Genomic DNA, 14,033 nt, shown 5'->3' with positions numbered 1-14,033 from the left:
CGTGACCTGTATATGCTAATGCCAAGCTCCTCTTTCGTAGTGCGAGCGAGAACAGACTGCACACTGGTTGTGTTTACTGTCCCATGTTGCAGATGTTTATTTGTACTGTTTAATATGCAATGTTGTTATGTGTAATTAATATGTGAGTGCTCTTTTAAACCGGATTTTTCAATAGGCTATGTTTTAATGCCACAAAATGGCAGTATAGGCTTTATTTTGGACTTGTAATTGCAAAACTGAGTGATGCTCATAATTGTGAATGCTCTGTTTTGATGTTAGACTAATTTTATGTAAGTTGAGCTAATTCTGAATGCTGTCAATACAAATAATAGCATTTATTTATTGACTGTTACTCACTATTACAGATTATTAGGATATTTTATGTTTTTATATTTTATTTACAAGTATGTTTTTCAAACCAAATGTTACCACTATACGATCACTGTTAGAAGTAAAATGAAGTTACGCTGTGGTGCGAGCGAGAACAGACTGCAAGGCTTTTCCATTAATTGCACACTGGTTGTGTTTACTGTCCCATGTTGCAGATATAATAAATAAAACCAGTCCAGTGCTCCATCCAACCTGTCCTCCTGAGGTTCATTCAAATAGCAGCAGAAGCAGTATTACAAAGGTCACATTTAGGCCTTTCACACCAAAAAGAACGATGTGCCAGTTCCGGGCTAGTGCTGGGGCCAGTTCAAAACTGTTACAGCCTTATTCCAGTTATGAAACGACCAGAGCCAGGCATGGAGCCGTCAAGAGAGCAACGTCATGACGTCACTGTAAACGTGTGTGTACGTCGCCCGACGCCGCTGCTCTTGTGGCTTCGGTTTCCCTTTTCCAAGTTCGGTTGAGAATAGGTTAGGTCTAGTAAGATCTGAACAAGAGGTTATGATTGTAATGTATAGGTAACATCTGTATTGATAGTAGGAGCTGTGTCTCCTCGCTTGTAACTTTGAGTCTGATGTCAACCTTTAATAAAGTAAACCTGTTGAGACCTGATCCTCTACTCTCCGCGTTTCCCTTGCCTGGTGACGTCTAACCTTCTAGTATCAAATGTTGTGGAATCAAGGCCCACTCGGCCACGGTAATATCTTATTCCACTACATTACTCAGAAGGTTGTACAGAACAGTATAACCCAATTCAGCCCATCTGTGAGTACCCCTTTAACCAATGCTGCCACTTCCCCAACCAATGCTGAAATGTCTACTTCAAACATGCCAAAACAGCTCTCATGTGCAGCTTGTATCTCACAGAAAGCTGAAAGACCCCCCATGCTTCAGAGGGGAGAGCTCTGACTCTGTGTCTGTTAGAGAGTGGGAGGATCTCATGAGAACGTATATTAAGAAAAGTAACCTGGGGGCGCCCTTAGCTCAGTTGGTAGGGCGTCCCCTCCGGCCGGGCCGGGCCCAGCAGCAGACCCGGGTTCGATTCCCGCCTGCGGTCGTTCTCTGCATTTCACCTCCGTCTCTTAAACGCTATCAATAAAGCCTGAAAAATGCCCAAAAGAATAACTTAAAAAAAAAAAAAAAAAAGTAACCTGAGACCCGAGGAACAAGCTGAGGAGATCCCTGTTCACCTTAAGGTGCGAACACACTAGGCACTTTACACGCGTACAGACGCGTATGAAACCCGCCCCTTTTCCATAGGGAACCATTGGTTTACGCGCGTACATGGCGCGTAAATGCGTCACTCGCGCTAAAGCAACATTTTCACTCGCGCTAAAGCAACATTTTTACGCGCGTATATATTACGTGCGTATATATTACGTGCGTATATATTACGCGCGTATAGCTACGCGAGGAGTTCAAAAAATTTAACTTTTGTTGCTCCTACGCGAGACGATTAGCCGCGTTGGCCAATCAGCGTTGAGCTTGACCCTACGTCACATACATTGGCAGGGTCGGAGAACAGTGTACTGTACACAGAGGCTGATGCGAGACACCGAGGAGTAAATGTATTGCGGCGGCCGGTGCTGTATGAAGCCGCTCGGGGTTACAATACGTGGGGAAAGTAAACCAGGAGAGTGGACTTCCTGGTTAATTCAGTGAATATGTGCGGCTGTGCTTTAGCCGATAAACAAAGTTAGCGCCGTATAGCATTAGTTAACTCACCCTGTTGTGTGCGGGCGGCTAGCGCCTCATATTATGAACCCAAACATGACGAGTGTCCGCGGGACTTTCACGACAAGTACACGAAGCACCGGTGTTGATCTACGCCAGCCACGGTCCCCTGTCACGGTCCCCTGTCACAGCCAGGTAGGGTAATTTTGGCTACTTGCCTTTATGTTGTGCCGCCGTGCACCGATGCTGCTGTAACTGTGTTTGTTATGTAGCTGCCGTGAATATGCAATGCTGTTTTAATGCTAGGCTATTTGTGCTGTTCAGTTTGTCTTTTGGCACAGTTGTTGGCCGTATTGTTGTTGTTTTTGTGTGGACATGCACGCTGTTGTGTCGGGTCGGTTCTGATCGCAGCCATGGTTGATAAGGGAAATACAATATCGGGAGGGAGACTCGTCACATTACGCGCGTATAACCATTTTTGACACAAAATGATCAAGCAACATTTTAGCCGCGTTACGCACGTAAATCTTACGCGTGTAAAATGCCTAGTGTGTTCGCACCTTTAGGGGTAAAGCTAAAGACATCGCCCGGGTGGGTACCAGAAACAGTGTCATAGACATCACCCGTGACCCTGAAGCCATCTATGCTCTCCTACGAAAGCACTTTGGTTCTGCCCCATGCTCACCACTCCCACTCGCAGACTTCTATACCACTCTGCCTGAGAAAGGTGAGGAGGCATTTGATTATTGGCTCAGGCTGCACCGTGCCGTTGACATTGCCGTTGAACGGCTTAAAGAGCATGGCAAGATGCTGGAAAGTCCTGGCACTGAGGTGACACGCATGTTCATAAGAAACTGTCCCATTCCTGAGCTTTCGATGACCTTTCGTTCAAAGACCATTGACAAGTGGACTGCTCATGAAGTCCAAGAAATACTGTGCGAATATCATTCAGGTCTGACAGCCACTGTGAGCAAAGTAGCCAAGGAGAAGGTAACAATGAACATACAGCACACTGCTTCTCCACCACCTGTACCGCCTACTGGGGGGCAGGGGCTGCCACAGTCGCAGGCTGTGTTTTTGTTTTCTCCCCTTCCCCTTCTTCGCTTTAGCGATTCAATGGTTATCCCTCCGGGGATAACTTTAAGACACCCCTGGGTCCGCACCTGTGTCCCCCCCAGTCATTACAGGCGGGTGTTTGTCTATGAGCAGAGCAGAGTGTGTGGTTCTTCCTGCTCAGTCTCAATCAATGTCTCCCGACACTATGATCCATGTCTTTTTTCTCCTTCAGACAGTGTTCTAATCTTCTGCGCTCATATTTACCTTATGACACTGATACACATGGTATATAAAAACAATGAAACCACATGCAGATTGCATAAAACCTACTTCAAGCAAATGCTGCAAATTATATTGTGGACTGGAGTTCAGCACTTAAACGCATACTTTAAACACACAGACACACACACACCTGACAGATACATGTACAAGGGTGGAGTGATTTGCAAACACTTCTATGCATACACTTTAATGCATGCTGTCTTTCTTGCTTGCACGCGCACACACACACACACACACACACCTACCTGAGATTTGTGTCTGCAAAAGGAGGCCACGCTGTTATGATGTTATGACCTTGTGGTTACATTGGCACTTTAATGTGTTCAATTTTACTCTACTACTTGCACTTTATACCCAGGTTTGTGGACATGCTATGGTGTTTTATGTCTGTTATTGTCTTGTACTGTTCGTATGTTTTAAACCAATTCTCCTCGCTGTAAACCAATTCGCCCCCTTGGGACACTAATAAAAACCTGAACCTTGTAGAGTTACCCATCTCAGGTTTATCAATGTATAGTTCAGGGAGAGACTCAAGAGTTAATTAAAACTTTCTAAAACAGGTTAAGTCATTCGAAAGCTCTGTCGATCCAGTGTGGGATGGTGGTCAAACAAACTTGTTTCTAGAACTACTTTGATACAATGTCCAAAATACTTTTGATGATGTAGTAGCCGAATGTTCCCCATGGCGACAAAGACAAAGGCGAGGCTGGACTCTTTAAATCAGTGTTCCAAGTTTATTGCAGGAGTTTCCAGAAGACATACAGAGGATTTCATGGAGCATTGAAGCAGCAGGCTGAGAGCCGCATGGCACCTCTTGATAGTTACAGAACAGTGTCTTATATCTCATGTGTGGGGGGGATCATGTGTCTTAATCTTCTACTAATAGACAGATCGTTTCATCACAACAAGTCAAACACATGTCCTTACATAGATTGTTTTCGTCTCTCACCCAGTGACCCCAACCTTTAAGACATACACGCTCAGCAAACTCTGGTGTATCCAGGCCATTTAAATACACTTCATATCCTCCTCTTAGAAGAAACTTCTTCTACCAAAAACGAGAAAATGAAAATAGCAAAGATCATACCTATCTATAAAAATGGAGACATGCACTCCTTTTCTACTACAGACCAATCTCTCTTCCTCAGTTTTCAAAAATATTAGAAAAACTTTTTGCTCTAAGACTTGACCACTTCATAGAAAAGCACAACTTACTGAGTGACCACCAATATGGCTTCAGATCAAACCGATCCACCTCAATGGCAGTCATGGAATTAGTAGAGGAAATATCAACAGCAATCGAAAATAAGAAATTCACAATAGGAGTATTCATAGACCTTAAAAAGGCATTTGACACAATAGATCATACATGAGAAAACTTGAAAGATATGGCATTAGAGGAATAACACACACATGGCTTGGTAATTATCTCTACAATAGAGAGCAGTATGTACACATACAGAATGACAAATCAGATTTAATGAAAGTAACATGTGGGGTTCCACAGGGTTCAGTACTCGGACCCAAACTATTTTTACTGTACATTAATGAAATCTGTAATGTGTCTAAATTGTTGAAATATGTGTTGTTTGCTGATGATACAAATGTATTTTGTTCTGGAGGGGATCTGAGGCAGCTTTTGGATACAGTGGAGAAAGAACTGAAAATCCTAAAACGATGGTTTAATATTAATAAGTTGTCTCTAAACTTAAAGAAAACTAAGATCGTTATATTTGGATACAATAAAAATCAAACATGAAATAAAAATCATGATAGACAATGTTGAAATAGAAAGAGTCTATGAAAACAAATTCTTAGGAGTGATCATAGACCACAAATTATGCTGGAAACCACATATAAAACAAGTAAAAAGAAAAGTATCCATGTCCACCGCAATACTGTATATAAAACAAAAGATGTATTCAATTCAAAATCATTACACATGTTATACTGTTCCTTAATATTGCCATACATTACATACTGTGTGGAAATATGGGGAAACACGTACAAAACTGTTACCAACCCTATTTTTATTTTACAAAAGAGGGCAATCAGAATCATTAATAGAGCAGAATATCTTGAACCAACCAATACATTATTTATAAACTCAAACGCACTCAAATTTAGAGACTTAGTGGAGTTCAAAACAATGCAAATAATGTACAAAGTCAAAAACAGGATAGTTCCAGACTGTATCCAGAAGTTGTTTCAGATTAGACAGAGCAAGTATGAACTAAGGGGAATGTGCATGTTTACCAAGATAAATATAAGAACAAATGTAAAACAAAGATGTATATCGGTACAAGGAGTAAACATGTGGAATGTCTTGGATGATGAAATTAAAACGTGTGACACGGTACAAAGATTTAAAAAAATATTGAAAAAGAAGATGCTTAACAAATATAAAAGTGAGGCATGAATGGCACATAAGCCCCTTTTACACAGCCAGTGAAAGCCGGGAATATGCCGGCCTTTCGGCCCTCCGCCCTGCTGTTTAAATGCAACAGTTGTGGAACGAGGGAAGAAAGGTGCAAGTGATTGTTCCGGGAATTTTACTACCTCGGGGGGTAGTAAGATTCCCGACACAATCAGTTCCGCCTCTCTGTTTAAATGCTCCAGCTTGTTGTTGCGGAACAGGGGGGCGTTTGACGTTCCATAGCCTACGTTCTAAACATGCGACCATGTTAGCAGTTGAAGGACGCGTGTTTAACATTAATCACGGCGGCCTGATGTCCTGTAAAAATCACCAAATAAAAGGAACGGCGTACAATCTATCTGATCATAAGTTCCGCTGCTCAATCCAAACCCCGCGCTTCATTTTGCAGAGTGTATGAGTCTATTTCTGCCCAGTAGAAGTTGTACAATGGAAAAGCTAGGCTAGGCTAAGCGGCTGCTACCGGATGGCCGCCACTATTATTATTATTCTTAGTCTGAGCGTATATCCACACTTTATTTCTGCCTACTGTAACGTGACTTCACACACTGTGTGTATGTGCAGGGCCGCCTTTATGCACGGGCTTACCTGGGCTGAAGCCCCAGGGCCTACGAAGATCAGGGGCCTCTCAAAAAAAAAAAAAAAAAAAAAAACATTTTTTTTTTTTTTTTTTTTTTTTTACACTGTGTCAATATAGGCCCCTGATCTAAGAAGGCCCCGAACATTGTCATTTAAAACAATAAATTATTGACTGGCTCATGATAGGCCCCTAATCTTCGTAGGGGGGTCTAACAGAGATCAGGGGCCCATCATGAACCAGTAAAGAAAAAGGAAAAAAAATATCACATTATTTTTGGCCTATGAAGATCAAGGGGCCTATCATTCACCAGTACATTTTTGTTATTTTTGCTTAATTAACATTGTTCAGGGCAACGCAGATCAAGGGCCTATATTGAGATGAGCCATTAAAAACAAAACAAAGAATTCAAAGAGTGAAGTAGCTTTAGGATAAGGGATTATTTAAAAAAAAATTGAATGCTGACTGACTGGATTTTTTTAAACCTGTATATTTTTGTTTCTGCTTTTTGGTATTTCTGTGTCTCCAAATGATTCCAGAAAATAGCTCACATAGGACACAGTTGATTTAGCCTTAGTTTTCTTCTCAAAGTGCACCAGATTGATGCATTTTACTTTAAAAGGTTCACATTTTTCTTCCGGGGGGGCATGCCCCCGGACCCTCCTAGAAGGTCCTTGGTCCCCACCGCTGTCTCCTCAATAACTTGGAAAAACACTGTAACCAACCATGTGTGTCTGGTTATTAAAAGTCATTAGACCAGGAAGGGGTTAAGTACATGTTACCTTAAGTGATTTTGTATTTCATCAATAGAGACATTGTGGTGTAGACAAACATGGCTTTAACGCATCTGTATTGTAAGGCCGCCGTCCGGGGGGGGGGCCTACGAAACCTCTCAGCCCCGGGGCCTAGTGGCAGGTAAAGGCAGCCCTGTGTATGTGTATGTTTATGTCTGATTGGCAGATCTCTGCTCTCACAAAGAGACTCGCTTACAGCCAACCTGTCACACAAACACACACACAGACACAGAGGTGAAGCGGATTGATTTTGTCAGTTTTGACGTGTGTTTATCATTAATCACGGCGGCCTGATGTCCCGTAAAAATCACCAAATAAAAGGAACGGCGTATAATCTAGCTGGTCATAAGGTCCGCTGCTCAATCCAAACCCCTGCGCTTCATTTTGCAGAGTGTATGAGTCTATTTCTGCCCAGGGGAAGTTGTACAATGGGAAAGCTAGGCTAGGCTAAGCCACACACACACACACACACACACACACACACAGACACAGAGGTGAAGCGGATTGATTTTGTCAGTTTGGTTAACAGTCCCAGTGATGTTGGACTCAGCGCGTAGCGAGATCAACTGGCACATCGTGGGGACAGTAAAATACGGCCCTCTTACGGCAAGCTCCAGCACTCATCTGCTCTCAATTCACCTGCCAGTGTTGTTGTTGTAAAGCAGCTGACCGGCGCGGTGCTAAATGTTTACGTCACACCTGACGCTGTTTACAAGCACCTCTTTCATTCCGGAACGCTGTGTAAAAGGAGCTACTGATGCACCAGCAGGCCGGCGTTGCTTGGTTCTGTGTAAATAACACAGAAGCAAGCAAAGCCGGCATTTTGGAGTGATGATGTTCCGTCAATATGCCGCAATCTCTGTGTAAAAGGGGCTATTGATTGTTTTTCGTCTCTCACCCAGTGACCCCAACCTTTAAGACATACACCCTCAGCAAACTCTGGTGTATCCAGGCCATTTAAATCCACTTCAATGACAATAACGGTCTCTCCCCATATTACTATATTTGAGATTCCTGTAGATTACAACTGATATACTTCCAATGGGATCATGTCTTTCCTCAAGCTAGAGAAGATTACATATTCACTGTGAGGTAAAAGACAAGTTTTACAACAAGTGGCAATCCTTCTTAACATTCTTCAACTCTCTTCCTTCTCTGTCTCCCCCTTTTTTTCTTGTGTGTGTGTGTGTCAATTTGTTTTTATTTGTATGTTATTGTCATACCTTCCTGTAATATCTAAAATAAAATAAAAACAGGAATGATGGCCTTTGTTTTGACTCACTGTCAGCTAGTAATTTCTTTGTGTCCATTGTGCCATATTTTCAATACAAATATTGAAAAAGAAAAACGTTTAGGCTTGTTAACACAATGCATATATGCGTGCCAACCTTTATCGTTGGTTGTATATGTTGCCTATAGGTTTATGAATACATCTCCAACTCTGAAACAAGCTCCTCATATTTTAGTTTTTGGAACACCCTCCAGTGTATACACACCAAAGGCCTTATTTTGAGAGTTTAAAAAGATTGATTTTGTAGTATCCATTCTGTATCTATACAGTTCACTTCCAGAGAGTAAAGTGTGACTTGCAGGGAAAATAAATGAGACCAGTTTCTAGTATACGCAACCATTTGCTTAGAGCATTATTTAATTTAAAAAGAATAGCGATACATAAACAGCGGACAGGGTCATTTCCATGGTACAGTACAGTACACAATTACAATGATGTAAATTCCCTTCTTAAGTATTATACACTGTTTCAGCATAACTCAATGATCCTTCAATATCAGCAGTGCAACCCCGCAAACTACGCATCTACCATTGCAGTTGATTCAAGTCGTACATGTAATGAGACATAAATTGTGCAAATACACAAACCAATGTAACAGTGGAAATTAACGACCACCAAGCCATGTATTTGTGCCGTCCTGGAATGTCAGTCTCCATTTTTTTTCTATACACATACCAACTGACATGAAGAAAGCGCTGTAAATCATACGAATACAATTCCAGTGAGTGCTTTTTTTGTTTTTGCTTTCGTGCAAGTACAGTTAATTACATTCATCTCACTTCTGCAACATCAGAGTGATTTTTTTCCAGAGTAGGAATGTCATTTTTCAAACTCAAGTTGATCTGATCACAAAACAATAATAACATTAGATGAAAAGCAGGAAACGGATAATCTTTTTTTGGAAACTCCAAAAAGTTATTCAAAATATTCCTACAGAATGCTGCACATACATGGTTTTTTCTAATATAAATTCTGTAAAATACAAACAAGGCAAGGAGAAAGTGGTTGGGAAAGCTCTTGGAAACGAGCTTTAAAAAAAGTAGTACATCCAAATGAAAGAGAAACAAACATGGCGCTGATCAGTCTTCCTCAGAACAAGGCATCTAACTCTATGCAGAGGACATAGTTAAGTGTTGCTTTCCATACCATTGTTGGGCCTTCTTATTGCATTTCCTTGCATTCCCCTGCCCGAGCAGCTCTACATGTAAGATGACACAGCAGTGAAGTTTGTTCACTGTACAGTAACATATATCTCTGTTTGAATAATATGTTAAGTGAACTTGTACTGTGTGAAACTGCAAGAAGTACTAAAAGGTCATTGTAGTCTTGCTGTTCTATGTCCAATCAATCTCACACAGCCTTAAAAACTGAAATCGAATCCCATGTAAACTGTAATGGCTGGATATTCACATGGTAACACTCTGTTGCTGTAACTTGTTTTGGCAACAAAAAACACAATCATTGCTTCACTAGAGGTGATCAATGGAGGTGTACTTCATGTACTCAGACTGGGCTAAATGTACTCTGAGGATTTATTCACCCTCAATAAGGACGGTCTGATCTCTTGAGTATCGTACACTCTGTAAAATCCTATTTTATGCATGCATTCATCAATGTCTCCGAAACAGTCTTTAAATGAGAAAAATGTTCAACTCTGGCCGGAATAGGGTAAGTGTTTTTTTTTTTTTTTAGAACCACAAAAACATCACATTATTTACATCTGGCAGCAACATTAAGAGGCTCTTAAGGATAACCAGGCATTTTGTATAGGGCAATATGAAGAAAAAAGAACCCTCATAAAGTTAGATAAGGCGCAAAAGGTGTGCAACAATTTCAGAAATATATCAAACGGAGTGGTTCATTCTCTTGCGACGATTGATGCTCACACACACACGGAGAAAAGCACAGATTCTTGGAAACACAATCAAGTTATAAAATAAATCATAAATAACGTAAAAAACACACACAGACACATAAATGCACAAACACAAATAAACACAATTCAGAGGATCAGTAGTATCTGATTAATGGTGTCAGTGTCTTTGAACTCATCTTGTTCATTACTTGGTATAATCAACATCCCCGTTTATCATAAACCGAATACTCTCTCTCGTCACACCACAACGACAACAACCACAAACGCTGAGGTTGAATGAACTGGCCCAGTGTGTATGTGTGTGTTTTTGGTCAAGGTAAAAATGTAGATAGACCACACCTGTGCATACACACCTGCTGTGTTTCCAAGTGCTTGTCCATGTACACAGGTCCAACACACACACAAACACACGCACGCACTGCAGAAAAAGGATGGATGGATGGACGGATTCCTCTCTTGCAGCTACTTTCTCCCGCTCTCTATGCAGTGCTGGAACTGCGCAAAACTGAGGAAGACCTGCTCCAGTGATATCTGGCTCACACAGTAGTCTTCAATGCGGTATTTCTCTTTGGCTGCCTCCAGAGTGCCAAACACCTAGGTAGGGGAGAATGAAGGAAAGTAGTGAAAAGAGTGCATCTCTGCTTTGTGCTAAGATCACCATGCAAAGCTACTATAAGACAGTTCAACATTGAATATACAGATAGATTTTACTGCGTTCCACCCACACGTCGATAACCCCTGTCCACCATAATGAGGTGGAAGGGAGGAGCTCTGCCTATTAAAAATCACTTGAGAACATTTGGTTGAAGCTATACAATGCCATTGTACCATGTGTCCACCAGAGGGAGCTCTAAGTCTGTGTAAATGGGTTACCTGGGCCCAGGTCAGTGTTTTGTCAGTCAGATGATAGTGCACCATTCCCTGGTGCTCATCCTTCAGTTGACTTCCTGTGGTGGGAGGAAATCGACATAGTTAAGATTGGCTATGATATTCTTCTTCAGATTACTTTAGCATTCTGATCATCCAAAGAGAAATAGTCACATTTCTTTTATGGATAATTGCCCATTTAAATGAAGAATGATAACTCTTCATACGCACAGCTACAATCAAACATTTTGTTTTGTTGTTTTGCAACCTTAAATACCTTGGAGATGTAAAACACGATTAGAAATATAGTCTTGGTTATTTTTATAGTTACTATTGTAGCAAAGTCATATTTATTTTCTTTAAGTGAATTCAAATGTGAGTAATCTTCATACAAGCCATTATTGTAAATCTTAAATGAAATGTTAAATGTTAGCATCTCACCTGGGAAAGTACTTTCGATGAATTCCTTAAATAGCTGCAGGTCACTGTCCTCCAGATCAAACTCTATGTGCACTTTAGCCAGCAGGGTGTAGCCGCTACCGAACTTGCTCTTCAGGTGCTGGGGACTGCCCAGGCACTTGAACTGACCGTTGACCATCACTGCCAGCCTGGTACACAGGGCCTCGCACTCCTCCATACTGGTGAGGGAACATATCAGCCAATCAAAATGTAATATAGCCCAATATCACAAACAGCCATTTACCTAAGTGGGCTTCTCAGTCCATAAACAATATGGCACCCTCTTCCCTTACACCCTAAGCTCGACTGAAGAAAAAAACTCCCAGCCAATAAAAATCCTTTAACTCTCCTTTAATCCTTTATCCTTTACCACGGAAAATAAATGCAGCATTCACACTTCTTCTTTCATGTTAACAACTTTAATCTTAACTCAAATGTAATCATTATTTAACTTAAAACATCAAAAATCAGAAGTATTTATTGGTTCAACAAAATGGTGTCATATATTATAATATGTAACTTCTCCTGACACAGTTTTTACATTAGGATGTTAAACATAAGCAACAGTATTTTTATATAGTTACTATTAATGCCTTTACCCGTGTACAAATTCCCATGAACTAAGACAAAACAATTTAAGGCAGGCAGAACGGAACCTCCCATATTTCCCGAACAGCACTAAATCAAAGTTTGCTTTGCTTTAACATCATCATATAACCATTATTAATCTTACATCGTCACATATAAATACATTACCTCATGGCAATGCATCCTGCGCTCTCTCTTTCACTCGCTACCTAAACAATGCATGCACCGCCACCTGAAAGTTCCTCATAGCCTGTAAGAGCCAATCAGGGGTCTTGTATAAGTAGGAACCAATCTGTGGTTCTGCAGTTTGCTACCCGGAAGACAAACGGTTTTTGACCATACACACAGTCATGTAGCACGCCATACAACTTGGCTGCAGCAAGGGAAATGTTTGTAATCACTGCTGAGTAGAATAAACCGAACGGATGGTTTTAATTGCAAATATGACTCTCATTCATAACAACCAAGGAAAGATGCATGAAGAAGGTATTCTGTGGTACAGCATCTCGGGGCTTAAAGCTTAGGCTTGGCCTCTACATAGCCATTTTATTAAGTCTAAAGTAACTTAACATACTATACTACTATAAAGCTCACCTATGAGAAGTGATGATAATGGCCTTTCCAGACTCTCGTGTGCGTGTCACAGCATCCCACAGCAGCCTCCTGGCCACAGGGTCCATCCCCGTGGAGGGCTCATCCAGGAAGATGACTGGAGGCCCACCGATCAGAGCCATGCCCGCACTCAGCTTACGCTTGTTACCGCCACTGCATATGTTGATGGCAACACACATATATATATATATACACAAACCTACTAAAAAGTATAAAAATAAGCGTTAATCGGGCTAATATAATAATATAATACCTGTAACTGCGGACTAGTTTGTCAGCGTGAGGCTCCAGCAGCAGCGACCTGAGAACATTCTCCACACAGCCGGACACATACTTCTCTGGTATTCCTCTGAGCCTGGCGTACATACTGAGAGTCTCTCTTCCCGTCATGTGGTCCAACACGGCGTCAAACTGAGGACAGTAGCCGATGCGCTGCTGCACCTGCGACCCACAGATAAATGTTCCCCGTTTAAAATCTCGGCCCTTTGAAAGCCATTTGGCTCTTCACTGAAGATGTAGCGCCAAGGAATACTTCACCCATACGGAAACGGCGTTCTATTATTATAAAATCGCTATAATAATATAATGAATGAGGTTTTCCTTCCCTCAGTCTTCCCTTGGCCAAGCTGTCCTGTTAATCCTAACTCAACATTTTACCATGTGGGATGTCACACATGGTAAAATGTAGGGTGAGACCATAAAACACTCTTTCTGCCTTTTCTCAGGCTAGGATGAACCGATTTCTAAAATGGTTGCGCATTTATAATAAATAGGATCTCAGAGTTCAATACACCTTCAAAGTCCCACCGGTGAAGGAGGTCTTTAACTTCAATCCAAAAGTTTGAACTACTGATATCGATTTATCTCTCAATAAAAGAGAAATGTCCTCTCCTTCCATCTCTCCGTGCTCCTACCTTCTTTATGTCCCTCAAGACGCTGTATCCATCGATGTAGGCGTCGCCGTAGGTAACGCTCTCATCGCCCGTCAGCATCTTAAAGGTGGTGGTCTTGCCCGCTCCGTTGAAGCCCAGGAGGCCGAAACACTCTCCTTTGCCCACGGCTAGAGACAGCCTGTCCACAGCCAGGAGATTCTCCCCGCAGCTGTACACCTGTGGAGCAGAGATAACAGGTAG

The 14,033-nt window shown here is 41.6% G+C and overlaps 1 protein-coding gene across 1 annotated transcript in view; it reads right to left on the bottom strand.

The window, feature by feature from the left end:
* The window catches only part of abca3b (ATP-binding cassette, sub-family A (ABC1), member 3b), a 57,627-nt gene that overhangs the window by 12,944 nt on the left and 30,650 nt on the right, over positions 1-14,033 (bottom strand). Inside the window, exons 26-31 of the mRNA XM_080043908.1 lie at positions 13,815-14,009; positions 13,154-13,341; positions 12,883-13,053; positions 11,683-11,879; positions 11,248-11,321; positions 10,841-10,968 (exon numbers count right to left, since the gene is read on the bottom strand). Coding sequence (XP_079900034.1) covers positions 10,841-10,968; positions 11,248-11,321; positions 11,683-11,879; positions 12,883-13,053; positions 13,154-13,341; positions 13,815-14,009 — 953 coding nt within the window. The remainder of the gene's footprint in view (positions 1-10,840; positions 10,969-11,247; positions 11,322-11,682; positions 11,880-12,882; positions 13,054-13,153; positions 13,342-13,814; positions 14,010-14,033) is intronic.

Source organism: Ammodytes marinus (genome assembly GCF_949987685.1).
Source record: "Ammodytes marinus genome assembly, chromosome: 16".
Taxonomy (NCBI): domain Eukaryota; kingdom Metazoa; phylum Chordata; class Actinopteri; order Uranoscopiformes; family Ammodytidae; genus Ammodytes; species Ammodytes marinus.
This window is presented reverse-complemented; position numbering and strand designations above follow the sequence as displayed.